This window comes from Camelina sativa, chromosome 8, assembly GCF_000633955.1.
Source record: "Camelina sativa cultivar DH55 chromosome 8, Cs, whole genome shotgun sequence".
In the NCBI taxonomy this organism is placed as follows: domain Eukaryota; kingdom Viridiplantae; phylum Streptophyta; class Magnoliopsida; order Brassicales; family Brassicaceae; genus Camelina; species Camelina sativa.
The window spans coordinates 20,074,498-20,085,693 of NC_025692.1; the positions used below are offsets into that span (position 1 = coordinate 20,074,498).

General features: G+C 36.9%; 1 protein-coding gene and 1 pseudogene across 1 annotated transcript; both read left to right on the top strand.

Annotated features, from left to right (window-relative positions):
* The window catches only part of LOC104707602, a 3,242-nt pseudogene extending 1,605 nt beyond the window's left edge, over positions 1 to 1,637 (top strand).
* LOC109125965 (ATP-dependent DNA helicase PIF1-like) lies at positions 2,917 to 3,505 on the top strand. The gene is made up of 2 exons (XM_019228791.1): positions 2,917 to 2,927; positions 3,022 to 3,505. Exons 1-2 carry the CDS (start codon positions 2,917 to 2,919, stop codon positions 3,503 to 3,505), a joined length of 495 nt encoding a protein of 164 aa, XP_019084336.1.

The window sequence follows — 11,196 nt, forward strand, 5'->3', positions numbered from 1 at the left end:
TTTTTTTTTTTTTTTTTTTTTTTTTTTTTTTTTTTTTTTTTTTTTTTTTTTTTTTTTTTTTTTTTTTCTTTTTTAGTTGGTGGTGCGGAGTACTCTGATTCTGATGGTCAATTCATGTTACGGTTTGATCTTGGTATGATTATAATAGCAACCGATGACTTCGCTTCTGAAAATACGCTTGGCCAAGGTGGATTTGGTACGGTCTATAAGGTAATAATAACATTTTCCCTAGTTCTTGATCAACTTTAAGTCACTTATGGGTAACTTAAAAGTATCTTGAGAATTGGTTTCAGGGGACATTTCCAAACGGGAAAGAGGTAGCCGTGAAGAGATTAACAAAAGGTTCAGTACAAGGAGATATGGAGTTTAAGAATGAGGTTTCACTCTTGACAAGACTCCAACATAGGAATCTGGTTAAGCTTCTTGGGTTCTGTAAGAGATTCTTGTCTACGAGTTTGTCCCTAACGCAAGTCTTGATAACTTTATCTTCGGTGAGCTTTCAAAAGACAATGGCATTTATTGTAGTTCTAGATACTTTTAGCATAACATTGTTTCTTTAAACTCTACAGATGAAGAATAGCGTTCGCTTCTTACATGGGAGGTAAGGTTCAAAATTATAGAAGGCATTGCTCGAGGTCTTCTTTATCTTCATGAAGATTCTCATCTGAAGATCATTCACAGAGACTTGAAGTTGAGCAACATACTTTTAGACGCTGAGATGAACCCTAAAGTTGCAGATTTTGGAACAGCGAGGTTGTTTGACACTGACGAGACTCGAGCTGAAACTAAACGAATAGCTGGAACCCGGTAAGACATATATCAATCAAATTTGTAGACATATTTAAATGCTCAATGCTCTGTTTTTAAAACAGAGTCTTGTAAACATATTTAAATGCTCTGTTCTTAAAACAGAGTCTTGCAGACGTATAAACGTTATTGGTTGCATATGCAGTGGCTATATGGCTCCCGAATATCTGAATCGCGGAGAAATCTCAGCTAAATCTGATGTTTATAGCTTCGGTGTCATGCTTTTAGAAATGATAAGTGGTGAAAAAAACAAGAGCTACGAAGGAGAAGGACTTGCTGCTTTTGTAAGCTTACTTCACATATCAGTCTTATTTGGTCCATTTGTTTTCAATCTTCAAACCTCTTGTGTACAAGAAGTAACAACATATATTCTCGTTAGTGCAGACATGGAAGAGATGGGTTGAAGGAAAGCCTGAGATTATAATTGATCCTCTCTTGATAGAGCATCCGAGAAACGAGATCATCAAGTTGATCAAGATTGGTTTGTTGTGTGTTCAAGAGAATGCAGCAAAGAGACCAACCATGAGTTCTGTGATAATTTGGCTTGGAAGTGAGCCCATACTTATTCCTTTACCTAATGCTCCTGCTTTCACTGGAAGTCAATCCCCATCTGAAAGTGGTACAACAATGTCAATGAGAGGCGATGTCTTCACGGAGTTGACTTGTCGTTGAGATAATCACTATGCATTTTATCTTGTGGTCTTGAGATATTTTTCCTTTTGGTAAATAGAAAATTTATGAATGAATTATGTTTATAACTTCAGCTCAAAGCATATTGTATAAACGAAAGCAGTAACAATCGAAGCAATCGAAGAAGTCTTGGCCATAAAACCGGAAAATAATGACTCTGTTATTATTTTGTTAACCGGAAATAGATGGTTACCAATTGAAATATTTCTTCGAGGTATTTATATTAACATTTTCGAAGTACATTTTGGTTTAGCCCTTGAAGTTTATCTTATTTAATTTGTTTTTTTGCAACATTAACCCCTACAACTTTTCTTAAAATAACATTTCTACTTAATTAATCTCTAAAAATTTTTCTAAAATAACTTTTCTACTTAACTCAATTTATGGAACTATATTAATCGATCAAATTTATTTACGCTTATTGCCATACACAGCATGACACCATCATTTAAGAGATCGAGAATAAATGCTCAAAACTTATTTTAATACATGGTAAATCGAGAGAAGAAATAAAAGATTACATTATCAATTATACTTATGACGAAGATAACGTTCATAAACACGATAACCCAAATTAAGAAAATCAAATTTTAGCAAATATATAACTTTGTAAGCAAGAAATACATTTATTTCTATATATATCTCCTTTAGAAACTGAGTATTATTCTGCAATATTCTTACCAACTCAAATAGGCATACAGAAAAATCTCGTGTTTATTGCTAAGGATCGTTTGACTCCTTGCTGAGCAAGGATTTATTCAAGTATCAGTGATTCTGAATCTTCATCTCTTGAACCAACCTTGATGTAGAGGTCTTACTTTTTTTTTTAACAGGGGGACTGTCCGCTTTTTCCCGCTAGGACCTTCATCATGTGATGTAGAAGTGAGATTTCATTGTTGTTAGCATCATCGGTTTTTGAGTTCCCGATGATTATTTAACCAATTTCGTCTCTTCGTTTTTGAGTTCTTCTTTGCTTTGTTTGCAGCTAACCTTTGCATATGAAGTTCCGCTGCTACTTATTCCATTTGCCGCAGTAAGCAAGCATTCTTTATTCAATAATATTGATATTCCCTTATAACACAAATCCTTTCAGAACCTAACGACGGTGAGGCAATCATTGATATTCCAGAGGAATTTCTGATAACAGAAGCAAATAATCCAATAGGAGCAATTAGTTTGGAAATTTATGGGAATCTAGCATTGTTATGAGATGTGAATGATCCTAATTTTTTTCAAAGCAGGGCCATTTTAGCCCCAACCAACGAGGATGTCAACACTATCAATCAGTATCTCCTCGAGAAGTTGGACAATAAGTTTTCTTTTAAACGAGTTATATTCACAGATTTTTATATGTTTTGGTCTTAATGATATCAATTTTTGTGTCAAATGATTAAGTTGTCACACATGTTTTTTTTTTCAATGACGGACAGGTGAAGAGAGGATTTATTTAAGTGATGATAGCATTGACCCTACTAATTTAGATTCTTTGTCGAATCCTGTGATTACACCAGATATTTTAAACAGTATCAAGATATCGGGTTTGCCACATCATAGCTTACGTTTGAAGATTGGTGCTCCGGTTATGCTGCTTCGGAATATTGATCCTAAAGGTGGGCTATGTAATGGAACCAAGCTTCAAATTACACAGAAAGCAAATCATGCTTTGGAAGCAAAAGTAATCACAGGAGATAGAGCAGGTGATATTGTATTGATTCCTAAGATTGATCTAACACCTTTGGATACAAAGTTACCTTTCAAAATGCGTAGAAGACAGTTTCTACTATCTGTTGCATTTGCGATGACTATAAACAAAAGTCAAGGCCAATCACTAGAGAAGGTGGGACTTTATTTGCCAAACCCGGTGTTCTCTCATGGTCAGCTCTATGTTGCTTTATCTAGGGTTACTTCTAAGAAAGGGTTGAAAATTTTGATCGTTAACAAGGAAGGAAAGATCGAAAGACAAACTACTAATGTGGTTTTCAAAGAGGTGTTTCAGAATTTGGATTAAAAATGAAGTTCACTATCTCATCATATGTTTACTTCAAGGCAGGTATGTTTACTTTACTTTGTTATAATGCATTCTTTCTATATTTCAAACAGAAATTTTCTAATCATGACATGTTTCATCTATCACAGTCTACGTAACTTATTGCAAGGGGAGGAAAAGAAGGAAATTGTTTGATTGTTCTCATTTACCAGATTTAAAAGTCTACCAAACAAACATGGATTATACTATATCTTTCACAAGTTTTATTTACTTCTATTGTTTTTGATTTCGAAATGACTCTATTCCGTCTATGATATGGTTTTTGTGGGAGTATAATTCACCAACTTACTAACAAATAATTTAGACGGCATATACAAACATACTAACACCTATTAAAGTTTCGAAATAGATAGAAAGACAGTAGTAACTTATAAGATGGTTTGAAGAACAGCCAAATATTATACCCAATTCCTGCTAAGGGTTTGATATACGCATTTCAGTATGGAATAGAAACCTGCAAAAGGAATCTACCATTAGTTAGTTTTACTTAAAAGTTATTAGTCAAAAAATTGAAAGGAATAGTAAGAGAGTGAACTGGAACTTTGGGACTTATCTATAATGTTCTCAATTAAGAGAGATGAGTTATCAGCAGTAAGCAACATCGTCTCCAATTATGAATCAAACAAAAAAAAAAAAGGCGTCAATTAAGGGTATGAGTCATATATGGTAAGAAGTAATCAGACGAATACTACGAATCACTATATCAGATTTGTTTTGTAGAAATTGGGAATCTCGATTTTAATAAAATTAGCCCAAACTCATACATGAATTCATCCATATTATAAGATGAAGTCATTGATGAGGAAGGATCAAAGACGAGAATTAACTAATTGAAATCCGACATACCTTCATATTTCATCGGGTTGAATTTTGCTAGATCACAAATCGTGAATCGGTATGAGATATCCGGGGTATAAACAACTGATGAACAAAAACCGCTTGCCTCTTCAGTTTTTTTTGTTTTTTTAATCCTTTCCCTCTTTTCTTTTATTGTTCATTAGAAATTTAAGGTATTTGTTTGGGCCTAACGATATACTAATAGGCCTAAACATAACTATCCTGTTGTATATTGTTAATGTTTACACGTCCATACACATTTTCCAAACAAACAATCTGTACCATACGTTGTTATAAAATTTTTTAATATAAAACAGCTACCACAGTTGCCTTTTTAATTTCTTTGTATATACACTAAATTTAAATCTTTTAAGTTTACATAACTGGACAAAAAAAAAAAGGTAAGATGATGAACTCAAGAGTTAAGTGATTTTAGCTTAAAAAAATCTTTCACTTTGTTTTATAAGTGTTAGTGTATCCCTTTGATTACAATAAGTTTATATTTTGTGTTTTTATCTTCATTCAATTTTATTACACTCGGCCCTCTAATTTGTATAGTTGGCCAGACTTTACACACAATATACTTATTTTCATCCGCGATGATTTATATATTAACTAAATTTATATTTAATATACAGATTAACCTACATATACACCCATAAAAGTTACAGAATTCTTTTGACAAAAAAAGTTAACTGTAACTGAATTCTAGCAACTTTGAAAAATAATGTCATAAAAATCTACAACATACAACATCAATTTAAATAAAATTAATTTATAAATAAAATATAGGCCCGCGGTATACCGCGGGTTAAAATATAGTCTATATTATTATTTTTGAAGTACATTTTGTGTTATGCCCTTGAAGTTTTTGTTATTTAATTTATTTTATTTACAATATTAACCCCTAAAACAATTTCATAAATAACATTGCAGAGAAACTCAAATACTAAACTTTCTTAAATTGACCAACATTTGTTACATTTATTGCCATAAAATTTTAACAACATTTATACATTCCGATTTTTCCATAAACAACTCTACCCATTAAAGTTTTAATCCATTAAATCTCCAAAACTATTTTTATGGATGCTAGAATCTCTCAAATTTAAATGATATACAACAGATTTTCCATAACAAAAGTTTACAATCTCCATAATTATATTAACATTAATAAAAATTTTAAACCGAAAATCCAATTTTAGAATGATTTGAAAACCAATATTCACAAATATTTAACTTTAGCAAGAAGACATACATTTAATTCAGTATATATATTATTTAGAAACTGAATATTGTTTGGTAATAATATAAACAACTAAAAACAGAATACAATTAAATTTCGTTTTTATTGGTCTTGATAAAAGACTCCTTCCTCATCAAGCATATTTAGATATATAAATATCAACTTCAAAAACTATACAAAACATCTACAACCAAAACCTACAACCTCATATCTAAAAGAGAAATGGCTGCAACATTTGTTTTTTTTTTTGGATAGGTGAATACTGTAAATATAATTTTAGTTTGATAAAAGTTTGAAACGGTGCGTTTAGCTCTGAGGGTGAAAAAAAAGGCGATCTAGGGTTTTTGCTTCCCCCGCAAGTTCTGATGCCACCGGAGGCTATTCCGCCGAGGGTTGATGTTTCGTTGGGTTGGAGTATCGGGGTAGAGGGTATGGAGGAAGAAGAAGGTGAGATCAGACAGGCTGGTGTTGGTACGGCTGTGCAGTCAGATCTTGCTAGTTGTAAATGTGTGGGTGTGTGTGATGAAGCTGGAAAAGATGATCAGCAGAAGGTGGCGGAAAAGCAAGTAGTGGAAAAGATGGTAAAGCCGGGTGGGGTATATCTACGAAACAACGTTATTGGGTTTCGATGGTCAAGGAATCGGAGGAGATGGAAAAAGTGGACTTGGCCATTGAAGAGGTTGATGGCCTGCCGACTGTGAGGATACCAGATAAAATCTTTGAGGAAGCACAGCCCCTATGGGAAGGTTTTCTCATTGGTAAATTTTTAGCCAAGGCTCCCTTTGTGGGAGGCCTCCATGCCTTGGTTAACAAGATTTGGACCTTGGGTGATAAAACGATGAAAAATGATGTTTATGCGGTGGATAATACCACAGTAAGATTTCGGATAAAACCAGGTTACGTGTCTTGCGGGGAGGCATGTGGAACCTTTGTGGTGTTCCATGGTCCTTACCAAATGGACGACGATTGCTGACACAACGCAAGAGGGTCTTCAAACGGTTCCTATGTGGGTTGTTGTCAAAAATGTTCCTCCTAAATATTTTTCCTGGAAGGTGCTCAGTGCAATAACGAGTCCTTTGGGTACGCCAAAACATTTACACCCTGAAACGGAAGCATGTAAATCATTTGATGAGGCAAAGGTCTTTGTGGAGGTGGATCTCACAAAGAGTTTGCCAAAACACATGTCCTTTAAGTCAGGCAAAGGTGGGGATACAATTGTGGAGTTTGTTTATCCCTGGTTACCTTCCAAGTGTGTTGAATGTTCGAAGTGAGGCCATCTTAGCTCAGAATGTCTGGCAAAACGAACTGCTATTGTCCCGACAGTGATTAGCTCTGCTGCTAAGGGAACAAATAATGTGTCTGTAGAGTTGCAAGCTACTACGGTCAGCGTGGACAAAATGCAGGCTCCGGCTGGCATGGCTGAGGTACCGCATAAAGAACATGGTGTAGTGGTTGTTGAGGAAGCGCTAGATACTGGAGTTGTGGCTACTGGTATTGTGGACCAGAACATAGATGTGGGATGGCGTACTCCGTCTAAGGGTCTCTGCAATCCTGGGAAACTGATGGCTCAAAAGAACCAAGAAGTTTCTATCATGTCCAATTCTTTTTCCTGTCTTAGTGATAAGGGAGAAAAAGGTGAGGACATCAACTCAGAGGAGGATCAGGGGGAAAGTGATCGAGAGAGCTTGTCTGCAGATGTTGAGATTGGGGTCTCTAAGGAGGGATCTCTTCCCATAGATGAAACTGTCGAGTTGGAACAACAAGGAAACACTTTGCGCCCTTCGCTACCACGAGCTTCAAAAGAGGGACACAAGTATATTCCGGTGACTGGCCAGCAGAGCTCTAGGATTCAACAACCTAGTACTCTGAAGACACGAAAATCTCAAAAAAATCTCTGATGTCGGGTTTCTTTTGGAACATCCGAGGTTTCAATAAGAAAGAGAAGCAAAGAGTGGTGCGAGAGTGGTTGGATCGCGGAAATTTTGATTTTTGTTGTTTGATCGAAACAAAAATTAAAGAACGAAGAGCAAAACGGGTGTTTAACTCAGTTTTTGCAGACTGGTCTGTGCTCACTAATTATGTGGAACATCGTTTGGGTAGGCTCTGGATCGTTTGGAAGAAGAATGTGAGAGTTACACAAATCTACAAATCATTTCAGCTGATTACAGTCTCGGTCTGTATTGAAAATCAGCAGGAATTTTTTGTTTCATTTATATATGCATCTAATCTTGTTGCAGACCGCAAGCTCCTCTAGAGTGATTTGAGGCATCATCATAACTCACCTCTTTTACGACATAAAGCATGGCTTATTTGTGGAGATTTCAATGAAACATTAGACATTGACGATCACTCTCTTCATGATTCCTCGCCAACTGTATCAGCAGGTATGTGAGATTTTCAAGAACTGGTACGAGATTGTGAACTTGTTGATATGGCTTTCTAGGGACCACGTTATACCTGGAGTAATAAACGCCATGAAGGAGTCATCTACAAGAAGCTGGATCGAGTGTTGGTCAATCAGTATTGGCTCCAACGCTATGGTCAATCCTATTCTGTGTTTGAACCAGGCGGTTGCTCAGACCATCTACGGTGTCGGTTCTGCATTACAGAGGAAGAGCAGAGAGTGCAGAAACCCTTTAAATTTGTCAATGTTGTTACTACTCATCCAGATTACCTGGCACAACTACTAGAACTTTGGCAACAGTCTCCCCAGTTATTTCATTCTACATCTGCAATGTACCGTTTTTCCAAATCCCTCAAAGGTCTAAAGCTCTTTCGGCGTCTAGGCAAACAAATGGTACGCAATATCACTAGCCGCACAAAACAGGCTTTCAAAGCTTTATGTGAAGCTCAAGAGAATACAATGGCCTTCCCCTCATTGCAAGCTGTTGATGTCGAGGCTATAACATATGCACATTGGCTGAAATTGGCTGATATTGAAGAACGTTTTCTGCAGCAGAGGGCTAAGTTACACTGGCTCAGGATTGGTGATCAGAACAACAAAGCTTTCCATGCGTCGGCAAAACATAGGGAGTCAAGGAACAATATTAAGGAGGTTCAGTGTGATGATGGGAGAGTCATCACACAAGCTCAAATCAAACTTGAAGCTGAAATATATTTTGAAATCTTTCTCACTTACTCACCTGCAGACTATGTCGAATGGTCTATAGAGGAGCTAGCAGACATATTGGATTTTAAATGTGATGAGAATGATAAGAACCTACTCACACGTGAGGTCACAACGGATGAGATAAAAAGAGTCCTATTTGCTATGCCTGCAAACAAGTCCCCAGGGCCTGATGGGTTTAATGATGAATTCTTTAAAGAGTCCTGGTCGGTGGTGGGAGCAGATTGTGTTGTTGCCATCCAGTCTTTCCAGACAGGTTTCTTACCAAAGGGTGTTAACTCCACCATACTGGCACTAATCCCAAAGAAGAAGGATTCAACAACTATGAAAGATTATAGACCTATATCTTGCTGCAATGTCTTATATAAAATCATCTCCAAGATACTTGTTGATACTAAGATTTTTGTGTGTCCTAGCAGGTTCAATTAACCTTATGTGTTGTAGTACTTAAGGTGTCAATCCAAGTCGGATGTTGCTAACAATCAAGATGCAATCAAGAAATCACAAGTCAAGCCAATATAAAAAGAGTGTTTGTCTAACAATCCTAGAATGATGAAAATGCAAAAACAGAAATGAACTACAAAATTAGAAACGAAAATGTATGACAAGAAGTAAACAAGAGTAAAAACAAAAACGAGTCTAAGCATGAAAAAAAACCACAAGATAAGAAACACTCTCATGAATGCAATATCAATCAAGAATATAAAAGTCCTAAGGATGGGAGTAATTTATGTCGGTGGAGTATCTTAGTCTATAGAGTGTTTAACATGCCACAAGCAAACTATCCCTAAACAATGAACATCACAACTTAGCTAATCCAATCTCTTGACAGAAGCTACTCAGACTCAACCACTTCCACACCTAGCTCTCGCTAGAGAAACATGATCAAGCGTGGCATGACAAACAAGTTCATTCACGTCAACAAACATCCTAGACGACTAATCTCTTAGGCTAGGAATGTAAGTCTCTGACACTAGTTGTTCAGACATTTCATCGAACACCTTTTGGGTGCGGAAATGTCTAAGACCTAGTTCCAATTGATCAGAGAGAAACTAGTATTTCTAACTCTATTCCAGAAGGGATCATACAAATCAAAGCTTAAACACCCTACATCCTAAGATCCTCCACCTAATCTATCCCATCCTCAAGAACCTTAACACTACTCAGATCCGGAAATCATCACCAAAGATACAAATCCAGAAAAAATTGAACAAAGCATAGTAGATAGATATAAATGAGAAGAACAACTTTGTAGAAGAAATCAAGTGCAAAAACTGAATAAACTCGGAGATGTCGGATTAGAAGTCTCAGAACGTTTTTTGGTGGCTAGGTCAAACCTTAGAAAAGAAAACGAGATAAAAGATAAGATGTCCTAAACCAAGACTGAACAAAATGTATATATAGTAAAAACGTGTAAATCCCTAAAACTTAAAACGACAAGATAGAGCGCGGTTCGGGAGTCTCCTGAAGCGTGTCAGACGGAGCATCTTCCTGGCATGCGTGATTTCGTCCGTGTGCGTCCAGTGGCTCGATTAGTGTGAGTAGGAGTGANTCAGATCCGGAAATCATCACCAAAGATACAAATCCAGAAAAAATTGAACAAAGCATAGTAGATAGATATAAATGAGAAGAACAACTTTGTAGAAGAAATCAAGTGCAAAAACTGAATAAACTCGGAGATGTCGGATTAGAAGTCTCAGAACGTTTTTTGGTGGCTAGGTCAAACCTTAGAAAAGAAAACGAGATAAAAGATAAGATGTCCTAAACCAAGACTGAACAAAATGTATATATAGTAAAAACGTGTAAATCCCTAAAACTTAAAACGACAAGATAGAGCGCGGTTCGGGAGTCTCCTGAAGCGTGTCAGACGGAGCATCTTCCTGGCATGCGTGATTTCGTCCGTGTGCGTCCAGTGGCTCGATTAGTGTGAGTAGGAGTGAGTCGAGCGGTGCGAGTGAAAATGGCTCGAGCATGGTCGGTGAAAGTGGCTCGAGCTGGGTGTATATGCATATACTAAAACGATGATAACTCTTGAATCACACCTCCGATTGGCTTGAAATAAATGGCATTGGAAAGATGACTCAATTCTCTATAACTTTGATGAAGACGTCAAAAGCTGAATCCCTAGACCGGTGGCTCGAGTGATGGCTCAATTGAGTGGTCCGACTGGTGCCCTGAGAGTGGCTTGATTGCGTAGGTTGAGAGTGGCTCGATTGTGGAGGTTGAGAGTGGCTTGATTGTGGCCGCTGAGAGTGGCTCGATTGCGTAGGTTGAGAGTGGCTAGATTGTGGAGGTTGAGAGTGGCTCGATTGTGGAGGTTGAGAGTGGCTCGATTGTGGCCGCTGAGAGTGGCTCGATCGTGTGCGTCTCTGACGTTTCCTAAACACCTGAAATACTTCGAAATGCACAATGCATGCAAGGATGATGCAAAAACTTCCTAAA